We start from the raw sequence: 23,813 nt of genomic DNA, 5'->3' as shown, positions 1-23,813 counted from the left end.
GTATTTGATGTGTTTGCTTCAGGTTTGCTTCAAGTTCGCTTGCTGTGTAGTGTATTCTACATGCCACAACACAACAAACACTCTACATTGCACCAATATCTAATTATGGGTGAGCACTCGTCTGTGAATGGAAATATTTTCATTATCGATTCATATTTAATACAATGACTTTCATGTCCTTTAAGGTAATACTATAATAATAATATCAATATTCTTCTGATCGAACTTTGCGTCTATGGAATTAACATACATTGCTGCAACACACTCCCCTTTATTATCTTGTCATTAGAGGAGGTTTCTGAGTGGATGCTGTTGAAAAAATGATGACAAATAGTATGAGTTGAAATATGCCTTTGAAGCTTCCCACGATGTGTGGAAATAGAACATAATGTATGAAAATATGGAACGTGTAGGCCATTGCAGTAGATATTCCATGCCCTGCTATCTATATTTTTTGTAGCATAGGTTTTGTAGGCTGCGTGTGTTCCACTTAAATTATTCCCAGTCAGTTTCCCTCGTTCTCCGGAACCCTAAAGTTGTGTATGACATGTGTGCAGGGGACAATTCTTCCTGATGCTCCTCGAAAAAAACTGAAGGAAATTAGTGCTTATTTAAAAATTGACTAATGATCAAGATAGAATAAGCTTACTCTTCAAAGGGAGTGCAAAAGGTAGGGGTTCTGCATATCATGTTCCAAGCTTAACCAGATAACGGTGCAGCAAATATAATATAGCTGCCTTAGCTAATATAACTGATTTTCGGGGAGCCATCATTCTCCCAACTATGGACACAATAGACGGTAGCTAGTTAAAAAGGTAGCTATGCTACATAGCCAGCCAGTTAGCTGGACTCTAGAGCTGCATCGATACATCGTACGCAGCTTTCAAACAGCTTGCGTCGACTGGCTGGTGATTTTTGGCAGAACATTTCCCTTTACTATTACACAGTGTATTGTTTCCTACGGATAGTCCTGCTTTTCCTCTCAGAGACTGCTAACACGGTGCTAGTGAGTGATGACATTAGCGATATGCACAATGAAACGTTAAGCTAACGTGTGTTATGTAAAAGACTGGATCTTTTAATTCCGGATGCAACGTTAACATTAATTTTACGTTCAGCGGTGTCAATGTGGCACCACTGACCCCATTATATAGAGCAAAAATTTGCATCTAAGTAAAAAGGTTGCTGATTTTTTAAAACATTTTTATTATTACTGCAAAGATAATGTATTTCTTTGCAGTAACGTTAAGTTAGCTTATCACCTGAGCTCCAATTAAACTGGTGATTAACGTTACATAAAGCCAGTTATGAAACAGCTTTGCATTACTGTTTACGTGTTCACGAAAATTCGCTTATATTTCCCTCCTATTTGGTATCACTGTAAGTATTCTAGTAAATAGGCTACTTGGTGGACTAATGACCAATGTAATCATAAGAGTAGAATGGTTTAGTTTATTAAATAAACATTATGGATGGAAAGATCAGCCAGATTTATATATTTTCAGTTGAGTCACCTATTTAATGTAATGTACTTTAGCTACTTAGCTGCATTAATGATCTCGAGAAAATGACTTGAATGCCAAGAACAGGACGCAGGTGACATGTTGACTAACTCTATTACACGTTGATAACTACTTTTCACCTCTTTCTGTCTACGTCCGCTATCCCTCTGCTTCTCTGCTTTGTGAACTACCTCAGAGAGGCATATGTATATTTCATGAGTTGTTGTGCAGGAATGAGTAAATATTTAATGATGGACATTCATTTATTATAAACTCCCATCCCCCACTCTGTCTGTGTACAACAGCAGTCACTGTTTGTTTAGAACTTTAGGAATGAAGTGGTGTAGACTGCACGTCAGATGCATTAAATATATGCATGAGTTTGCCTTCAGCAAGGGGCTCTAGTTGTTTGGACCACTATCCTAGATTGCAGTCAGAACTCCTGTCTCTGGCAGCAAAACCAAAAAACTATAAAACTGTGAGAAATTCAGAAAGATGAATGTGTTGGATGGAAATAATACATTTGGTCTCTATATAAACCCCTCATTTTAGTATTTGTTAAGTCTGGTCTGGTCCTCATGTCCTAACTGAGATACAGAAGTGAGAGATCCCTTATTCTGCCTGCACGGCTACTTTTTAGTATCATACCTAGACATCTCGTGAAAGTGATTGCAGGATTGACACATAAGGTCTGTTGGAGCACAGATCATAGAGATACAGATTCTGTGAGTAGTTAAATAAGTAAAATAAGTATAATACAGTAATTTCCTGTCTATATTAGCTGCATTGTGTAGAAGCTGCAGGACAGTGTTTTATGCAAGTTAAAAGAAACAAAACCATAATACCATATCCATATTAACTACCCCCGTGTATTAGCCTCATAGCTGAGGAAATTTTACAAAATCAATATATAAGCTGTGGCTAATATTTGGGAAATTATGGTGGACCCACTTACACCCTCTCCTACTGTGCCTTTGTTACACGCAGGCCTGATAGAGTTCAGGCTTGAGCTTGGCCATATACGATGTCAAGAAAGGCTATTCTCTATATTGTCTTTGAATGTATTTGATCATTTCAGGCACAGATAATTTCCTGTCTATCAGCAGCACTGTACATGTGCGGTGCATATTTGAGGTGGAGAAGACTAGATCAGTTACTTAATTGCTACTAATGAAGAACACCTCCTCCTCACCATAGATATCTATGCTCCTCACCAGGTTACATTGACCTTTGTGTGCTGGTCTGTTGGTGGGTCCAGTGTTGTCTGACTGAGCTGTTCTCTGCAGTGCAGGTTAACCATGGGACGATGCACAGGTAATGCTCTGTGAGCTCCGCACGACGCCATGTCTGAAGAGGCAATCTCAGGCAGCGACCTGGAGCCTGGCCTCAACAGCGAAGAGGAAGATATGGAGGAGGAAGAAGAAGAAGAGGAGGAGGAGGATGAGGAGGAAGAGGAGAAGGGTATGAACGAGGATGTGGAAGATGATGAGAATGATGGGGACGACGAGGAAGATTCAGCTGGTAAGTGGAGAGTGACATGCAGGACATACATAAAACAAGACAAATTTTATTGTCTAAAATTCTGTTACTAATATGTTGTAATGCTTTTCTTAATAAGCAGGAAAGAACTATGAGTCCGCACACCAGAATATGCTCCTTAGCCTTTTTTTAATAATATATCACCATGTGTAATGTTTCGGGCCCAAGCCCTTCATCATGTCTTCACGTTCTTTCCTGACATCTGCTCGTATGCCTAGCGTCCAGTTTTTATCACATTTAGATGTGCGTGCGGTATCCCTGAACTCTTTTCTTCATAAGCAGTCACCAGTTCTCTCCCTGACTGGCCCTCTGTGTGTGTGTGTGTGTGTGTGTGTGTGTGTGTGTGTGTGTGCTCATGCTCATCTCTTCAGTGGAGCGGCCTGGCAGTGCCAAAGTTGAAGATGACCACGCTGGGCCAAGGGATGCCCTGGACACCCCTCCACCTACCTCACCCCACAGGGCCGCCTCCCCCTCCAGCGCTGCCGGTCAGTCTCCGTCTCGGCCGTCCTCCGGGGCGGCGTCCCAGCCCTCGTCGCGGTCCACGTCGCGGCCCTCCTCCCCCCAGAACTCCCGCCCCCCCTCGGCCGCCGGCTCCCAGCCCCCCTCCAGCCCAGAGAGCCGCTCAGGCACGCCGGCGCCCGGGGGCACCAACAAGAGATCTTCCAAGCCCGTGCACATGAGACGCAACATCAGGTGACACACACACACACACACACACACATACATACCACGCGTTCAGACCTGATTCTTTTACCTGGTGGTCAGTGAGGGGGTAAGGCAAGTTTTTGATCAAGGTAGTTTGATATAGTCATGGACAAATTACTGCACTTCCTAACCTCATGTCATGGAATCACTGATGACAATATATATATTTATTTATATTTTTTGGCAACATTACTGAATGTTTTATGAATTTTACATTCTCTTAATGTTAAAGGTACTGTACGCAGTTCCATGTGATTCCTAACCCATAGCAGGGCATCTTTAAGTCAGAGTTATTCATCAGTATATGCCTCTCGTACTTTAATGTTGTTTCCGTTCCGGCTTCATTAAATCTCTCCCAAGGGTTCATCATTGATCTCACAGTGGCATATCATAACCACAGTGCAAGCACAGTACACTACTAATTGAATTGCTTCTCCTCTGCACTGCGTATCACAGATCAATAGTTAGCTTGTGTATCTCACACCCGTCCTGTCCGTGTGTGTGCTGCCAGGAAGCTGCTGAAGGAGCACCAGCTGGAGGCCGTGACGCAGGCCGCCCAGCAGGAGGAGCTAGAGAGGCGGCGGCGCCTGGAGCAGCAGAGGAAGGACTTCCCCATGGCACCAGCACCCGCCGAGCCCCCCGCCAGTGAGCCTCGCCTCCGCCTCAACACACACACGGCCACACCTCAGGCCTCCACATACACATCCACACACAGCCTCCTCCTCCACACACACGGCCACTCCTCACGCCTCCACACACACAGCCTCACCTCACGCCTCAACACACACATCCACACATAGCCTCCGCCTCAACACACACGGCCTCACCTCACGCCTCAACACACAGCCTCATAACCTCCACCTCATCACACACAGCCACACAGCCTCCGTCTCAACACACACAAGGCCAGACAGCCTTCACCCTCAACATAGTCACATCATGAGTCTCTCCTCCACCCTAACACACAGTCACACAGTCTCTGCCTCAACGCACACGGCCACACAGCCTCCAGCTTAACACAGTCACATCATGAGTCTCTCCTCCACCTAAATGCAGTCATACACTTGTAGTAGCAGCTCCATCTCCTCCACCTCCTCACATAGACCTGGCCCTCTCACCACAGGCCACAGACCCACCCTCTTCCACCCCACCCTCCCCAGAGCGCTGCAGCGGCTTGTTTACTCACAGCCTCCTCAACACACACATCAACACACAGCCTCCTCCTCCACACACACATCAACACACAGCCTCCTCCTCCACACACACATCAACACACAGCCTCCTCCTCCACACACACATCAACACACAGCCTCCTCCTCCACACCCCACAGGTCACCCACCCTCCCCACCCCACCCTCCCCAGAGTGGTGCCGTGGCTTGTCTATGGTGTTCATGACTCATTCGTTCTCAGAGCCTCTTTTGAAACAACTGACCGCCAACTGGCTTTCACCACAAGTGTAGCAAGCATAAGCACGCACTCTCTAACATACTTAGTTTCACTGGATTGAGTAGGGCTTTAGATAAAGCACAGGGCTGGGCAAGCATTGTTTGCTTTACGTTGAGTTTTGAAGTTGACATTGTCTGCTTTATGGTGAGGCTTAAAGTCTTGTGTATGTTAGGCCAGAGTGACGTAGAAAGCCAGATCTGTGTGTAGTTGGCATTAGCCTATAAGCTCACCTAAGTAGTTTGCTTTGTTAACATTAAGTCCTATACTCATCACTCTTTACTTTTTTAGTCTTACACTAAATAGACATGTCCAGTCTTTGTCCACTATGTCCACTTCTGTAGATACAAATGAAAACGTGTATTCGTATTCAGGAGAAAAAATTTTGAATTTTAAATCCACTCTACGTGTGAAATTGGATGCAGGTGGGAACTGCACCAGCTATTTGACCAGCCTGCTTTTTGACCAGCCTGACAAGTGGAGATGGTATGGTTAAGATGGTATTAGATAAAGGCAAACTGTGTCATGCTTTGGGTTCTTTGATGTTGGATGTTTTATTCTAGAAAAAAAGGAACAGGCACTAACACAGACAGCACCCAGCGCATACTCCACCATCACACCCTTAGTTCCTGCACTCACCCATGAGCCTGTTGAGTAAAGGCCCCTCCTCTGTCCCTTCCAGATGACAGTGTGTCTCAGAGCAGTGAGGCCCCAAGACCAGCGTCTGCCGCCAGAGGGGAGGTCATCTGCCTGGACAGCAGTGGGGACGAGGGCGACGTGCCACCCCCGCCTCCGTCTCTGCCCCTCCCCCTCCTCCTCCTCCCCAAGCCCAGAGATGGTGAGACCAGGACGTCTGTATGACACACACGCATGTTAATTCACCTTAAAGTGCGCCTCCTTTCACAGTCATACTCTTTTTTTTGTGATCAACAATTTTTATTGAGTATAAAAATGTCAGACATCAAAAGAAAACTATATACAGCAGGGAAAGTGAGCTCATAAGATCTAATAATAATAATGAGAGAAATAAAAAAAAATAATAATAAAGTGACAATAATGATAATGTGGCAAAATCAAATTAACACAGACACTTGCAATTTTTCAGACAGTTCTTCCAAAACAGTGTTCCAGGATGTAATGGTGCGAGGCTTAGCTTTATTCACTCTTGCTGTGGAGCGTCACAGTCATACTCTTAACAAAGGGGCAAGGAGCCCAGTCACGGATATTCATGTAGTCATGCAAACATGTATGCGTGGCATGTATATATGTACATGTTACAATTTTGCAAGCTTGTAAAAATGCTTGTGCAAGTCTGTGTGGCAAGGAGAGCATGTAGCTGTGTGATGTCTGGTCAGCTACAAAACAGGAACGTTTTTATTTGGAAACATTCGGTGAAAGCGATTTTTGTGTGGACGACAGCACTTGAGGTTCCCCTGCTAATGAACGTCTCACAGGGGAGGGGAGCTACACCAGGCGCGTAACTGAAGCCTTCCGTTCGCCACGCGTAAAATCTGGTCTATTTTTTTGCGCCCCACTGTCGCGTCTGGTGTGGCTACTTCCATTGATTCTAGTGATTATTAACTGCTGCAGCATACGCGTGGTAAACGGAACGCTCCTGTTACTTCTCCCGGTGTAGCTCTCCTGTCAGTCTGTTTCTCCCTCTCCCTCTGACCCCTCTGGGCCCTCTGTGACGTCTCCGCAGACGTGATCGAGCTGAGCTCCGGCGACGACGACGCCCTGCAGATCAGCAGCGACTCGGACGACGAGGACAAGGACGAGACGCCGGGCGCGGACGAGAGCAGCGGCGCCCACGTGAACGACGCGCTCAACCAGCCCGACGCCCAGGGACGCGTGCTCGTCAACATGAACCACCCGCCCGAGGAGGACGACCTCTACCTGGCACCACAGCTGGCCCGCGCCGTCAAACCCCACCAGGTATCACACACGCACACACACACACACACACACACACACACACACACACACAGTGAGGCAGCTGTGGAACTCACGATTGCCTTTAGTGTTTTCTGTCAAGCGTGTGTCTGTTGTGTGTGTGTTTTGTGTTTGTGTTTTGTGCTATCCTTTTTCAACTTGCTGACTTTTTTTTCTTTCTTTTCAATTCACTCCCTTTAATCATTCTCTTTCTCTCTCTCTCCCTCCTTGTGTCCTGTGCTCCTCTCCTCTCCTCCCCTCCCCTCCCCTGCCCTCCTCTCTCTTTCTCTCTCTCTCCCTCTCCCATTCCCTCCTTGTATCCTGTGTTCCTCCCCTCCTCCTCTCCCCTCCTCTCCTCTCCTCTCCTCTCCTCTCCTCTCCTCTCCTCTCCTCTCCTCTCCTCTCTCCTCTCCTCTCCTCCTCTCCCCTCCTCTCCTCCCCTCCTCCCCTCCTCCCCCCCCCCCCCCCCAGATTGGTGGGATCCGGTTCCTGTACGATAACCTGGTGGAGTCTATGGAGCGCTACAAGGGCAGCAGTGGCTTCGGCTGCATCCTGGCGCACAGCATGGGCCTGGGCAAGACCCTGCAGGTCATCTCCTTCATCGACATCCTGCTGCGCCACACCGGAGCCCACACCGTGCTCGCCATCGTGCCTGTGAGTGTGTGTGTGTGTGTGAATGTGTGTGTGTGTGTGTGTGTGTGTGTGTGTGTGTGTGTGTGTGTGAATGTGTTGCAGTGTGTTTTAGTAGCCAGTTTAATGTAGCAACTGTGGTGAGTCATTTGGAATGTAATGTGGCATAACGTGGCAGGAATTCAAACGCTTGAATTGTGAGTGGGCCACCTCAGCCTGTCTGTCTTGTTTACTTAATTTCTTCGTTTCTGTCGGACATTTTCTCTCCCTCTTCCTCTCACTGGCATCCTCTCTTCTCCTGGTCACTCTGCGTGTCTTGCATATCCTTTCTTTCCATCTCTCTTTTTTCATCTCTCTTTCTCAATCCCTTTCTCCCTCGTTCTTCTCGTCTGTGCTGCAGGTGAACACACTACAGAACTGGCTGGCGGAGTTCAACCTCTGGCTTCCCACTCCAGAGAGCCTGACCCCTGACAATGACGAAAGCTACATCGCCCCGCGCCCCTTCCGAGTACACATCCTCAACGACGAGCACAAGTATGCATCCTCAAACACTCACACGTGTACACACACAATGTGAATACATTCCTATTGTCCTTAACTACCCCGTTAATTATCCCCTTAATCACAACAAATCAAGGGAACCCCTGACTTGACACCTTAAATGTAAGATTAAAGGGGTTTCACACTCACACCTGCCATTTTAAGGTAATATGAATGACCCTTTCAAGCAACACTAAAGAGTTTTTCATACCTTAAAATAATGTTTCCAAAATCAATACGCAATACATCATACTTTCATAAAATCATTGCAACACACTCTACCTTGTCTGTGGAATAAACAAATAGCGTACGTGCGACAGAGGAAAAGTGCTTTAGTGTTGTTTTAATATACATTTCAGGAAAAATGTTTTCAGGGGTAATTTAAGGTAAATTTGAGGACATCACGTTTCATGTCGACTGGGGTGGTTTTTAGTTTTGTTGCATGGCAGTACACGATTTTACTAAGCTACTGTTCATCAGAATCCTGGGTTATGCCCTCTTGATAACGAGATAGATGGAACAACTGGCCTCTAGCCATAGCAGCCATCCATTTAGAGCTAATAACGGCAGTCTTTTCTGCAAGTTGAGAAATTAGTTGATATGTGGCGGATAGAAGTGGTTCTACAAACAAGTTTTAGCCATGAAAACATTTCAGTTCTAACAGCAAATGAGCGCACAAGTGGCAGCAGTGGTGTAAGGGGGTTAAAGGGCTCCATGGAGTTCAGTGCACAGAACATAATGCAGTTGAGGTGGCGCGCTGGGGCTGTAGTACCACCTCGAACGTGCTCTACTTTCTGGGAACCGAGCGCCCTGTTGTCCATTATCCCTCACACATTTGCATTTATTTACAAAACAAACCTCCAGAAAGCATAAACATAAACTTCAGGAGGGGGAAAGGGCAAAATAGCAAACCAACCAACAAGTCTAGCTATTTGGAGTGGAATTAATTTACCTGAAAATAAAGTGTAACACTTTAGTTAGTGGTAGTTGCAATATACATTGTTTATTTTACTCACTTGATCACCAAATGCACGTAAAGCATTTTATTTATTTATAAAATGCTTTTACGTGCATTTGGTGATCAAGTAAGTAAAATAAATACACACACACACACACACACACTTATATAGTTTTTTTTTGGATGAGTAATAGTATTTGCGGTTGTTCTCTAAGGACCACGGTTGCTCGGGCGAAGGTGGTGGAGGAGTGGAGCAGTGGCGGAGGCGTGCTGCTCATGGGCTACGAGATGTACCGGCTGCTGTCCCTCAAGAAGAGCTTCGTCACGGGACGCAAGAGGAAGTCCAAGAAGCCCACCGGGCCCGTCATCATCGACCTGGACGAAGAGGACCGGCAGCAGGAGCTGCTCAAAGGTCAGCACTTACTCAGAGACCAGTTCAGCACTTACTCAGGGACCAGTTCAAAGCCCCGTTCACGTGTACAGTCATTTCCTGTGTAGTAGCCGCATTGTGAATAAGTCGCATTACAGTGTTTTATCCTGGTTAAAAGAAACAAAACCACTTTGTATTGCTCTTGCAGTGACTTAGTCTTTAGTGGGGGTTTATCTTACTGAAGATACTGTACTACTCTTGCAGTGACTTAGTCTTTAGGTGGGGTTTATCTTACTGAAGATACTGTACTACTCTTGCAGTAACTTAGTCTTTAGGTGGGGTTTATCTTACTGAAGATACTATACTACTCTTGCAGTAACTTAGTCTTTAGGTGGGGTTTATCTTACTATCTTACTGAACATACTGCAGTACTCTTGCAGTGACTTAGTCTTTAGGGGGGTTTAATCTGATCTTAACTCTCACGTCTGGCGCTGCAGGCATTGAGAAGGCCCTGTCCCGGCCGGGTCCCGACGTGGTGATCTGCGACGAGGGCCACCGCATCAAGAACTGCCACGCCAGCACGTCGCAGGCGCTGAAGAACATCCGCTCGCGGCGCCGCGTGGTTCTGACGGGCTACCCGCTGCAGAACAACCTGACGGAGTACTGGTGCATGGTGGACTTTGTGCGGCCCGACTTCCTGGGCACGCGGCAGGAGTTCAGCAACATGTTCGAGCGGCCCATTCTGAACGGGCAGTGCATGGACAGCACGCCGCAAGACGTCCGGCTCATGCGCTACCGCAGCCACGTGCTGCACAGCCTGCTGGAGGGCTTCGTGCAGAGGTGCGGCAAACATCCTTCAGCACTTTTTTTTTTTTTTTTTTTTTTTTTTAAGTATATTTTTTGGCCTTTTTATGCCTTTAATGATGGAGACAGTAGATAATCGACAGGAAGTGAATGGGAGAGAGAGCAGGGGTGGGATCTGGAAAGGACCACAGGGCGGGAATCGAACCCGGCTCGCCGGCTTACGGTGCAGGTGCCCCAGCCAGTTTCGATCCTTCATTACTGACCAGATAGAGCAACATAAGGCTTCTCTATGGAAGCAGAATTCAAACAGTTCCTGACTGCTTAAAGAGGCGTGTCGCAAAGACGTCATAGTGAGATATGGATCTCTGTCAGATTGACAAGCAGTTCAGTTCTCCGCTTTACCCCTCTCTGGGTGCGTGCTCGGCCTGGCCCGGAGAGGCAGTTAGAGCAAATAGCGAGCCACTAGCAATAGTGTGGTGCACTCATAGAAGGTGCTGTGCGTCACATGATACAGTGGGCGAGAGCCATGGGAGAGGAGGCAAGTTTCACAAGACAGTATGAGAGGTGCAGGACAGTACAGGTCACAGGACAGTTGGTGAGTGGCACGAGCCACCAGCATCAGTACAGTACAGTTATTGCTCCCACTGCTACTGCTCGTCTGGCTTTGGTGATTATTGTCCTGTCTGGGACCAGAGGTGGACATCCCAGAGTCCAGAAAGTAAAAGTCCTGCCATAGATTGTTTCTACCTGTGCACTTAACACAGGGGATAGCACTAGTTATCTGATCTACTGGGCTGCTGATTTGGATGAGCTGGTTTACTAGATGGTTGGATCAAATGCTTGGCAGGACTTTTACTTTCTGAACCCGGGATGTCCACCTCTGTCTGGGACTGCTGGTTTGCTATCTCTCTAGTCTAGTTATACTATTATAAATATGTTAATATAATGTTTCGTAAGATGCTGTGACATTTTGTTATTATTGGTGCAAGCTCCAAATAGCCCTGTTGGGCTTTCTGCCTCCCCCTGCACTGCACTGCTCACTTTTAATCTTTCTCATCTAATATATTCTACATTTACGTCTACATTACAAGCCTAAAACCTTCCACTCAGCCGCTGAATGGCAGGGAGAGGACACTGAGAATTGAATTTTGGTTTTGGGGGTTGACAAAAGCTCCACTCACCAGTTCTATATTTGGTTGTGAATAAACACGGGTGCTCCATCCTCACAGGGCATCAGAACTGAAACAGTAACCACAGTAACCATGTAATCAGATCTCCCTCAGCTGCCTTTGACATGAATTGCATGAATACTGGAGAGATTACACATGAATAATCATGTACATATCCAAATCGGGGACACTAATGCCCACATGCACATTCAAATTGGCATTTAAACTCCAACTCCTACTCAGCTACCAATGACACAATTCGATTTAGTCTTTTCTCCTGCTTAGTTGGGCATCATTAAGTCAAGTACCTCAGCATATTATACACATTTCCCCTTTCTTAGATAGATATTTTATTGATCCCCAAAGGGAAATTCAAGGATCGTTCAGAATCAACTTGTTCATTCGGCTATACCAAATGTCCGTTATGTTGACCTTTGACCTATGTCTTTGCGTGTGCTTGCGGTGCAGACGAGGCCATGACGTGCTGCGGACCCAGCTGCCGGATAAGGAGGAGCATGTGATCCTGGTGCGCCTGGGCCCCCTGCAGAGGGCGCTCTACACAGAGTTCATGAGGCGTTTCAGGGACGCGGGCAACAGCGGTTGGCTGGGCCTCAACCCCCTAAAGGCCTTCTGCGTCTGCTGCAAGGTGAGCCTGGACTCAGGAACGTTACGCAAACGTCTGGCTCATTCTTTTGGTCCCCGAATGCCAGTTACGGTTATGGTTATATGTTTTAGCAACAATAGTTGAAATTGTGAAAACGCAGTTAGGCATATTACTGAGACTTCTGTTCCACGGAATGCCAGTTAGGCAATATGAAGTTCGGTGTATGAACTTGAGTAGTTGGACATTACTTTTGAAGTGCCCCAACAGAATTTCAAACTCTGTTTCCTTTTGCAGTTGTCATGCATTTTTGATATTTTCCCAAAATAAAGTGCTTTGGGTTTGTGTTTTCTGTTGATACAAATATACTCGGTCACTCAGAGGAGAGCACACTTCTGGGGTGCATTTCCCAAAACATTAGTTGCTAAACTTTTAGCAACTTAATTGGTTGGCCATGGGAAATTGCATTGCAACCAACAACGTTGCTAACTTAGTTAGCAACTATGGTTTTGGGAAACGCTTCAGGGTGCCCCTGAGTTCCTTCGCTGCAGTTTTACCAACCTGGTCTTACTGCTGTTCTCTGTCCATAGATATGGAACCATCCAGATGTTTTGTACGAAGCTCTACAGAAGGAGAACCTTGCTAATGAGCAGGACCTGGACTTGGATGACCTCACTTCCCCTGGTAATGCCCGCTGTGCAGCCCCTGGCATGAAGGGCAAGTCCGGGGACTCTGGCCAAGGCAAAGGGAACCTGCCCGTACTGGGTGTGAACCCTATACAGGAGAGAGCCAATCAGGTCATCACCTATGAATGGGTAAGCCCCTCCCTCCCTTGGACCGCTTGAGAAGGTGTTAAAGCTGACTGGGGGTCAGGTTAGCATTCACAGTCAGAACCATTCCGTTAGACAGACAGACAGACAGACAGACAGACAGACAGACAGACAGACAGACAGACAGACAGACAGACAGACAGACAGACAGACAGACAGACAGACAGACAGACAGACAGACAGACAGACAGACAGACAGACAGACAAAAAAAAAAAAAAGTGCTCAACCAGTTTGTGGTTCAGGAATATTATTCTTGCCATTTGCTGTGCATTAAGCTGAAACAATGCCAATAAGTTATGCCATGAGTTTGGATTTCAAGACATATGCAGAAAGTACAAAATTCAAATGCAGTATTTCGCACATGACAATGTTTGTTCTGCTAATGACTTGGGTAATGTATATGAAAGACATTACAATGGTATACTGACTAAGGCCCCATGAGAGACATCCCAGGTCACTAATCTATTGTCCTGGGTACCCTGTAGGCTAAGGACATCATGACCCATTACCAGCCAGGGATTCTGGAAAACTCTGCCAAGATGGTGCTGCTCTTCCACATGATTGATGAGAGTGTCAGCAGAGGAGACAAGATCTTGGTCTTCAGGTGAGACCGTGGTTTCTCTGTGACCCTATGGTTTTGCTACTGTGTGACTAGACTAGACAAGATACTTTTGACTGTCATATAGCACTCACACACTCTTGTAAAAGGAGTTGCCAAATGTAATCTTTTGTTGTAGCCAACATTATATCACAAAGAAACATTCATGTGAGCCTATGGTTTTGCTACTGTGTGACTAGACTAGACAAGATACTTTTGACTCGTCTACTGTAGCACTCTTGTAAACACACTCTTGTAAAAGGCAGGCATGAGCAAGGCGCAAGTGCAGCAGACCTTTTGACCCAATATGAACTCATGCTGTTGTCTACAGCAAAAGATTACATTTGCCACCTCCAGATATCACAAAGATATCACATATAAAGATATCACATTTCCTGTAAATGTACTTTTTCAGCGACGATGTTTGATGTTTGGTATTGTGCACTGCTGCCATGTTTGATGTTTGGTTTTGTGTTTGCATGTGGGCACCAGTCAGAGCCTGTCTACACTCACTGTCATTGAGGACTTCCTGTCTAAGAGACCGATGCCAGAATCCAGAATTCGACCTGAGAGTTCCACTCAGACCTGGGTGCGCAATGTCAACTATTACCGTAAGTTTTCCCGGACCGCAGGGCAAATTACAGTATTATAGTTATGATTCTCTGTTGGTTGCAATGCGATACAGGTTTTAGAGTATTTGCTAAGATGTGATGAAGCTGCTGCCTGCAGATAAGTTATTTTTATTCTGTAGTGTACTGAGGTTGTGGTTGAATATGAATATGAATTTGAAATATACACAGAAGAGGTGATGAGTTCCTTGTGCTCCAGGTAGGAGATCAGGCTAGTCTGCTAAAGTGTGCTTGCTCAGGGGCAGTGAAGATCCAAGAATTCCAACAGTTACCTCATTTTAGAAAATCAGGCCTACGGATCAGAAGATGCATGCATTAACGCAAGATCCAAAAAGCCAAAAATGCATGTAAAAGTGTGTGTGTGTGTGTGATGTAAATGTGATAAGCATGCTCTGTCTCATTCTCTGTTAGGACTGGATGGAAGCACTTCCACTTCAGAGAGGGAGAGACTCATCAACCAGTTCAACGACCCAACAAACGACATGGCTTGGGTTTTCCTCCTCTCCACCAGGTAGTGTGCAGTGCAGTGCACAATACACACACACACACACACACACACATGCTCTCAAAGGACACACACTTCCTCATATACACTCCTATGTGTGTGATTTGTTCTTTCTCAGACTGATCATCAGCATTTTATTGTAATGTTAGTAAAACATGGTCCCCATAAGGTGTGTGTGTGTGTGTGTGTGTGACGTGTAGAGCGGGCTGTCTTGGAGTGAACCTAATTGGGGCGAACCGCGTGGTGGTCTTCGACGCTTCCTGGAACCCCTGCCACGACGCACAGGCTGTGTGCCGAGTGTATCGCTACGGGCAACACAAGGCCTGTCACATCTACCGTCTGGTGTGCGACTTCACCCTGGAGAAGAAGATCTACGACCGGCAGGTCTCCAAGCAGGGCATGTCCGGTGAGCAACGGCCAGTGTACACTCTAGCATCTGTTGTGTGTTCGTTTACATGTGTGAGCTCATGGCTGGCACACCAACATTCTCACCACTGGACTATGTCTGTGTGTGTGTGTGTGTGTGTGTGTGTGTGTGTGTGTGTGTGTGTGTGTGTCTTTGTATTTATGCCTGAATTTATCGGTGTGTGTGTGTGTGTCTTTGTATTTATGCCTGAATTTATCTGTGTGTGTGTGTGTGTGTGTGTGTTCCACAGACCGTGTAGTGGACGACCTGAACCCCGTGCTCAACTTCACCCGGCGTGAGGTGGAGTCTCTGCTCCATTTTGTGGAGGAGGAGCCTGATCCCTCCCAGGGCATTCTGCAGCGCGAGGAGGATATGGAGACAGTTATCAGAGACACCTGCCAACGCTTCCCACAATACATCACCAAGGTACACACACACACACACACACACACACACACACACACACATGGAGACGGTCATCAGAGACACCTGCCAACGCTTCCCACAATACATCACCAAGGTACACACACACACACACACACACACACACACACACACACACATACATGGAGACAGTTATCAGAGACACCTGCCAACGCTTCCCACAATACATCACCAAGGTACACACACACACACACACACACACACACACACACACACACACACACACACACACACACATACATGGAGACAGTTATCAGAGACACCTGCCAACGCTTCCCACAATACATCACCAAGGTACACACACACACACACACACACACACACACACACACACACACACACACATACATGGAGACAGTTATCAGAGACACCTGCCAACGCTTCCCACAATACATCACCAAGGTACACACACACACACACACACACACACACACACACACACGGAGACAGTTATCAGAGACACCTGCCAACGCTTCCCACAATACATCACCAAGGTACACACACACACACACACACACACACACACACACACACACACGGAGACGGTCATCAGAGACACCTGCCTACGCTTCCCACAATACATCACCAAGGTACACACACACACACACACACGGAGACAGTCATCAGAGACACGCCTACGCTTCCCACAATACATCACCAAGGTACACACACACACACACACACACACACACACACACACACACACGGAGACGGTCATCAGAGACACCTGCCTACGCTTCCCACAATACATCACCAAGGTACACACACACACACACACACGGAGACAGTCATCAGAGACACGCCTACGCTTCCCACAATACATCACCAAGGTACACACACACACACACACACACACACACACACACACACATGGAGACGGTCATCAGAGACACCTGCCTACGCTTCCCACAATACATCACCAAGGTACACACACACTCACCAACCCAGACCCACACACAGACTCTTAGGTGGGATACACCATGTCCTAGAGGCAACTGATCACGGAGCATTAAATGTGTGCAAATGTGCTCTTAACAGGGAAGCTACACCAGGCGCAGGCGCCTAACTGAAGCGTTACGTTTGCTACGCGTAAAATCCATTTCAGAAGACTGGTCTATTTTTTTCGAAAGTATGCGCCGCTATCATGTCAGGTGTAGCTACTTCCACTGGTTATAGTGGAAGATATAATGTTGCAGCACACGCAACACGAACGGAACACTTCAATTACACGCCTGGTGTAGCTTCTCTGCTACGCTAACGTCTGCTGTAGCCAGTTTAGTTGATTACAGCAGTAGCTAATAGTTGCAGCATACGCTCCGTGAACGGAATACTTCAGTTACGTGGGTATCTGCTGTAGGGTGGGTGAACCCTGCCTGACCTGCTGGCAAATTTGGATTTTGCCCGGCAGCTCAGGCTTGAAACCTGCACATCTATATCCCCTGCTTCCTGTCCACAACCTTTGGCTCCAATCAGAAACTAACTTATCCAAACGATGCACTGAATCGTTGGTCTGATTAGTTTTATGTTTTGCTGAATTGTTGTATGTCTTGTCCTTATGTATGCCTGTCTGCTGGCTGCACAAATAATTGCCCCTCGGGGACAATAAAGTAACCTTGACTTGACCTTGACCTTGACTTAACCTTGACTTGACCTTGTGACTGGTGTAGCCTGCCTGTCAGAAAGGAATCCAAATCCACCCTGTCATTAGGTGGACTCGACTTCATGTAGCCGCCTGCAGCCGTCTGTAGCTGACTGCATACGTGGTTATGTTTGAGATTCTGATGCGTTTTCAACCTGGAACTGTGCGTTACGTATGGGTTGAAAACGTATCAGAATCTCAGAAATAATCACGCACAGTATGCAGTCAGTTTACGCCAGTAAGCGTATGCCAGCCTTCAGTAAACACAACTGGTGCACACAGAACTTTACCACTTGTTCTGTCTCACTCACACACACAACCATACACACAAAAACACACACACACAGGTTTCACAGTATCAGAAATATCCTCCAAGCTATAAACAAATGCACATACAGTATATACATTTGTGTAGTGTTCCTTCAAGCATGAAAAAACTGCAGGCGGCTACATGAAGTTGAATCACACTGTTACCCCGACCTTTGACCCCGTACTTCTGTCGTCCCCTAGCCCCCCTTCCAGCACGAGTCCCTGCTGATGGACCGGAAGGACTCGAAGCTGACCAAGGCGGAGAAGCGCGCGGCCAAGAAGAGCTACGAGGACGAGAAGCGAGCGACCGTGGCCTCCTACTCACGACCCTCCTACGCACACTACTACCCAACCAGCGGCCAGACCCTCAGCAACGACCCCGCCTTCAGCCAGCACAACTGGTGCATACAACTAGATTGATTTGATTGATTGATTGGTTGATTGATTGGTTGATCGATTGATTGATTGATTTGTTGATTGATTGATTGATTGATTGGTTGATTGGTTGATTGATTGATTGATTGATTGATTGATTGAATTTGATTTCAAATGTGCCAGATAAAATCACATGAAAAATAACATAAATTAAAGAATATATTTTTACACACATTTCAAAGGGAGTGGTAAGAAGTGAAAACGTATTTAATTCCTCCCCTATCACTAAATCAAACAACTATGGAATACCTGTTTTTGTTAAATTGAACTTGAATTAATTCATTAATATCTACGTATACACATTTCTAAAACAGATAGTTCCGGTCCTTGAATATGATTGGCTGAATCACGTTAGATGCTGTTGTTTATTCCAGTATAAAATCATACCTTGACCACATTTCGTTCTATAGTAATACGCTACCACAACTAGCACAAAAGTTAGATAGCTGCGTCTCGTTGTTGCATGGCAACCATTCATATGGAGGGAATATATTTCTTGGTGGAAGAATAATTATCTATTAATACATTGTTACATTTCTCGTTGCTGTGCCTTTGTTTCATGAAATCTTGCTAGATCGACGTAGTAACCGTTTTAGAAACGCAATAAGCCACTCTGGCACTTGGACGTATGTAGTTTATAGTCTATATTAGAACAGCTAAGGGGCGTTCTAATATACAGTATAAACCACAGCCTCTCGGGTTTATTGCTTGAATATACATACAAGTACATACGCCCAAATACCCATGCATTCATACACATAAGCACATTATAAAGTACACGTACACATAGCCCCATCCCCACCACCATTTATCATGGGACTGCCATCATGCCACTGTAGCAGCAGCACCACCCCAGATGGTCATGTAACAATGTGGATCCCACCATCCAAGTCGATCTCTTGCTCTCTCTCTCAAACACACACACACACACACACACACACACACATCCATTTGAAAAAAAATGTTTCAGAAATATCCTCCAAGCTACAAACAAATGCACAGTATATACAGTATATATTTGTGTAAAGTGCTACTGCTTGCATGAAAAACATATTGTATACGCAGCAACCATCACCATAAACTGCCATGTAACCCAGTTCAGCCCTACTGCCCCTTCAACAGCCTCTCTCTCTCCCACTATCCCATGGTGACACCCCTTGGTTATACTCTCCTCTGCACGATCATCCTGTGGTTATTTCTGACATAGTAAAGATATTATTTTTTGTATCCTGCTGCTGTAGCTTGATCGTTTTTCCAGATTTGTAAGACTTTGGATAAAAGTGTCGGCTGAATGATTAAATGTATCGTAATCATGACCTTTGACCTCCTCGTTCCTCCAGGCGTCCTGGGATTCGCTCGGATGAGAAGCCGGTGGCGAGTGTGCGGCCAGTTCAGTCCACGCCGATTCCCATGATGCCTCGGCAGGTCTCGCTGGGCATCGCCGGCTCCAGCTCCGGCGTCAACTTCCCCGTCAACTACCTGCAGAAGGCCGGCGTGTACGTGCAACGCATCATCACCACCACCGGTGAGAACGCCGCTAACAACCGTGGCTAGGCAACCAGATTAGTCACGTTGTTTTGTCAACCACACTCATACGTGAATGGCTGCAAAGAATTCCTATTTTGTATCTTATACTACTATATGGCAATAAATCTCACCTTGAACCTTGATCGCTACTCATCCATCTGTGTCTCTGAAGCATACAACAGAATTGTAACATGTGATTTTTTTTTTAACACGCTTTGAGTGTCATCTGAATCTTTGTTTATCCAGTGTCATTTGTAACGGACATTAAGAGCATGTAGATACGGTGATGATTAGTAGAAGCTTGTAGACTTTACCAGATCTGTAGTTTCATGTTCCCTCTGCCTGCATCCATAGACATTGTGATCCCGGGGGCCAACAGCACTACCGACGTGCAGGCCAGAATTGGCGCTGGAGAGAGCATTCACATCATCAAAGGCTCCAAAGGTACAAAGGCACCTCACTTCATACAGCTCACCTCATGGAGCACCATTTGAAAGCGAACTAAACAGGCTTTCCAATGGTATAAGATATATAGCCAAAAAGCATTGTTACCACAGAGAAATAGTCTACCAAATGCACATTTCCTTACTTTTTGTGCTAAGTTAATAATGAAAATGAATGCCTTTTTCCCCTTAAAGAGCACAGTAACCGTGTGTGTCCTCTGCCCGTAGGTACCTACATCAGGACCAGTGATGGTCGCATCTTCGCCATCCGCTCCTCGGGGAAGAGCAGGATCTCAGAGGACGTCTCCAGCACGTCCAGAGGTACAGGGCCGGACACCACACGATGATGACTATGTCGCATGACATGTTGACAAGAATTGTATCATCAATGCGACATACTGGGGGGTTCATATGCCTCCCAACATACACTATATTGCCAAAAGTATTGGCTCACTTGCCTTGACTTGCATATGAACTTAATCCGTAGGGTTAATGTGACGTCGGTTACCCTTTAACAACTATAATAGCTTCAACTCTTCTAGGAAGGCTTTCCACAAGGTTAAAGAGTGTGTTTATGGGAATGTTTGACCATTCTTCCACAAGCACATTTGTGAGGTCACACACTGATTTTGGACGAGGAAATTGGCTCTCAGTCTTTGCTCTAATTCATCCCAAAGGTGTTCTATTTTGTTGAGTCAAGTTCATCCACACCAGACTCTGTCATCCATGTCATCCCCAAACTGGTTCCTACAAAGTTCGGAGCATGGAATTGTCCAAAATCTCTTGGTTAATGCTGAGGCATTCAGATGTCCTTTCACTGGAACGAAGGGGCCAGGCCCAGCTCGCTTCGCCTGTGCTTTGCCCCAATATAGTCCCAAAGTCCATACCTGCCTGGGAAATCGCTTTGTCTTAATCTGCATTGCCATTTGTAGATGTTGTGAATACACAGGTCACAAGAGGTAATTCAGTTCACTTTTGCTCACAACATGCAGCATGTCATGAGTAAAAGTAAACAACAAAAACAAAAAACAAAAAAATCCCTAATTACTGCATGATGCTATTGGGTGATGAGAGACTCCATTCGCTATACTTGACTGATGTGACGTCTGTCCTCCAGCTTCCCAGGGTGCCTCGCTGCTGTCGGTGAGGAATGGCGGAACGTCGTTGTCCCCGGAGAGAAAGCAGCCTTCCCCGTCTCCCCCGGACAGCCCCGAGATCCTGCGCGAGCTCCATCGCTACGAGGAGACCGTCGCCATGGGAGGGGACCTGTCCCCCGCAGACAGGGGGGAGACGTCCGGTGACGTCCAGCAGCAGCAGCAGCAGCAGCAGCACGGGCACACAGCAGACGCCTACAGCCGGCCGACGCTGGCCCTGGACGAAGGAGACTTGCGCGGCAAGAGGAAGTGGTTCCAAAGACAGCACGGGGGCAAGCGCTCCCTGGGGGCGTCCGAGTTCCCCAGCTTCCCCCTGGGTGGCGGCGGTGGCGGCGGCGGCGGTGGTGGCAGCTCCATGAGCTTCCCCTCCATCAACCCGCAGCTGCTGGGGGCGCTGGGCCACATGAGCCACCCTCTGCTGGGGGGCGGCGCGGGGAACAGGGCTCAGTTCGGAGACGCTCTGGGCGACCTGCACTCCATGTTCCCCCCGGTGCCCTCGTCATCCTCAGGGCCTGACGCCGTGGGCCTGGGCGCCACGGGAAACGGACCTCTGCCCAGCTCCTCGGCCTTGGCCTCCACCTCGGCCGCCTCCTCCTCCTCCTCCTCTTCCTCCTCCTCCTCCTCGTCCGCCCTGCCGTCCACCTCTCTGCCCCCCTTCCTGCTCAACCCCAGCATGGCCAGCATGCTGTCCGGCAGCTTCCCGCTGCCCTACAGTCCGTCGCTCTTCCCCAGCTCCAGCTCGCTCATGCCCACCGCCAGCTCCTCTTCCTCCTCGTCCTCCGCCGCCCCCGGCTTCCTGTCCCACTACCCCTCGCCCACCTCCACCCTCCTGGGCGCCGCCCTGGCCAGGCAGGACCCCCCGCACCCTGGCATGGGCGCCGAGAACGGGGGCAGCAGCTCGGACGACGATGTCATTGAAGTGATGGGTCAGTGAATCCAATCCAGTAGATATAATTGGACACACACACACACACATGCACACACACACATGCAGTATATATACCCAACTGGGGACCAGCAAGACAAGGAACAGTGAAATGCACACAGACTCCTTCATCCAAATGCTGACCGATGGCGTCAGTATAAATGCTGACCAATGGCGTCAGTGTATGCTGGGGGCAGCACTTTAAGGGTTGAAGAAATTCTACGCGCTCCAAGGGACCAGTTGCTAACCCACTAAGGGTTTCTTTTTCCACGTAACGTAACCCTTTCTTCCAGCTCCTTCCGGTTCTGGTCCTCCACGGACTTTGAAAAAAATGCGCTGCCCCCGGCGACCACCTGCTACGGTGGCCCACCAAGCCCATATCCGTGTTTCTGAACCCTTATTCTCCAACATGAGTTTAGCAACATGAGTCGTTGATGGGTAGGTACTGTAGCATTGCCTGCTGACGTGGAGAATAGGGTATGACATCCATTATGTTTTTATTCATATTTTGGAGTAAGTAAAACGTGAGTAAGCGGTATAAGACTCATGTGCGATCATGGTGGGTCAAGTATGTAAAAATTACTTGTTTAAAAAAAATGCTTAATCAAAGAATGTACTTTCATGTTAGCCTTTATTGACATTTTGGTTAGGGATTCATGTCCTGATAACATCTTTTGGTTTAAGCATCAGCCTTAACTGGGACGCTGTGTTCTGATTTTGTAGTCTACAGTTGTGTAGCAGCGAATTCTGTCCCCCTTAAACTTAACGGACATCACCATGAATGTCTAGACTGTTATTATTTCTTTGTACGGTTTGTTTTCAGGTGTTGAAGATATTGTGGGAAATTGTTTTCCAGTCAAGTAATGATGCACTTCATGCAATCGTTAGGAAACATGCAGCTCCCCAACTTAGCACCCGTCATTAAGAGTCTACCAGTTAAGTGATTTCTCTTGTTACATCAATTCCCTCTCATAGGCTGCTTTCCATAGAATATACTCAGTAATTCAGTACAAATCATTACATTGACATTCAAAACATTTCTTTTCTACGTATTGATGCTATTCATTTTTAACACATGACCAGTGACAGCATGTTTTTGGGTTGTCTCTGGGCATGAAAATACCCGAGTTATTTATTTAAAAATGTGGAAAGTTAATTCATTTGTATTTTTTATTATTTTTGTACGTTATAGTCAGATTTTGTTAAAGGTCCCTCTTTGTCTTAACAAGTTCAAGAGGTATCAGATGGTAATACATGCCCAGTTCAAGAACAGGATTGTGACACATGGCACAAAATCCTCTAACAACAAGGAGCTCCATGACCATTCAGAAACCCAACTACACTAGAATGACAGCACTGATGGTTGATATAGTTTGTACGGAGTCGGTCCATTCCAAACGGAAATAGATTTGGTTAACTCTGAAAGCCTCATCACGTTTTCTGAGCTACGCACTGTGTTTCGAGTGTGTGCAGTGAGCCACATTGTGACGCTGCCCGAGCTGTATTGTGTGACCGTATACTGGGCACTAGTGTGAGTGTGAGTGTGCTCCTCTGTGGAAGCGAGTCTAAGACCAGCTATCTGTGAGTGTGCTCCTCTGTGGAAGCGAGTCTAAGACCAGCTATCTGTGAGTTGCCTCCTTTCGCCGAGCCACAGAGGAGGAGGGAGTGAAGGGAAGAGCCCGGGGGGAGTCATGAGTCATGCCTCACTTGTTACTGCAAAGAGGAGATATCCAAAACAATGTTTTAACAATAAATCCTACTCTGCTGTATTCGA

General features: G+C 46.8%; 1 protein-coding gene across 5 annotated transcripts; it reads left to right on the top strand.

Moving 5' to 3' along the window:
* Positions 1-2: 2 nt before the first annotated feature.
* rad54l2 (RAD54 like 2) lies at positions 3-23,813 on the top strand. Of its 5 annotated transcripts, none has more exons than XM_062545359.1 (22): positions 3-109; positions 2,794-3,023; positions 3,413-3,734; positions 4,258-4,391; positions 5,873-6,028; positions 6,893-7,125; positions 7,594-7,776; positions 8,153-8,286; positions 9,466-9,662; positions 10,118-10,460; positions 12,062-12,239; positions 12,785-13,009; positions 13,511-13,629; positions 14,116-14,234; positions 14,664-14,763; positions 14,958-15,163; positions 15,414-15,589; positions 17,757-17,956; positions 19,331-19,515; positions 19,872-19,961; positions 20,189-20,281; positions 21,078-23,813. In XM_062545359.1, exons 2-22 carry the CDS (start codon positions 2,846-2,848, stop codon positions 22,046-22,048), a joined length of 4,542 nt encoding a protein of 1,513 aa, XP_062401343.1. In that variant the 5' UTR covers positions 3-109; positions 2,794-2,845; the 3' UTR covers positions 22,049-23,813. The 5 variants fall into 5 exon arrangements, with proteins under 5 accessions (XP_062401343.1, XP_062401341.1, XP_062401342.1 ...); XM_062545357.1 differs by having other exon boundaries at positions 13-109; positions 2,789-3,023; XM_062545358.1 differs by lacking the exon at positions 3-109 and adding an exon at positions 575-670.

Source organism: Sardina pilchardus, chromosome 9 (assembly GCF_963854185.1).
Source record: "Sardina pilchardus chromosome 9, fSarPil1.1, whole genome shotgun sequence".
Taxonomy (NCBI): Eukaryota; Metazoa; Chordata; class Actinopteri; order Clupeiformes; family Clupeidae; genus Sardina; species Sardina pilchardus.
Note: the sequence above shows the minus strand (reverse complement) of the source record. Positions and strands in the feature narration are given on the sequence as shown.

Excerpts from the sequence above, each read along its gene's own strand:
- rad54l2 (XM_062545359.1), top strand. The coding sequence starts at position 2,846 with ATGTCTGAAGAGGCAATCTCAGGCAGCGACCTGGAGCCTGGCCTCAAC. Across the intron at positions 3,024-3,412 it reads CGACGAGGAAGATTCAGCTG|TGGAGCGGCCTGGCAGTGCC; the intron begins GTAAGTGGAGAG and ends TCATCTCTTCAG. Across the intron at positions 3,735-4,257 it reads CACATGAGACGCAACATCAG|GAAGCTGCTGAAGGAGCACC; the intron begins GTGACACACACA and ends GTGTGCTGCCAG.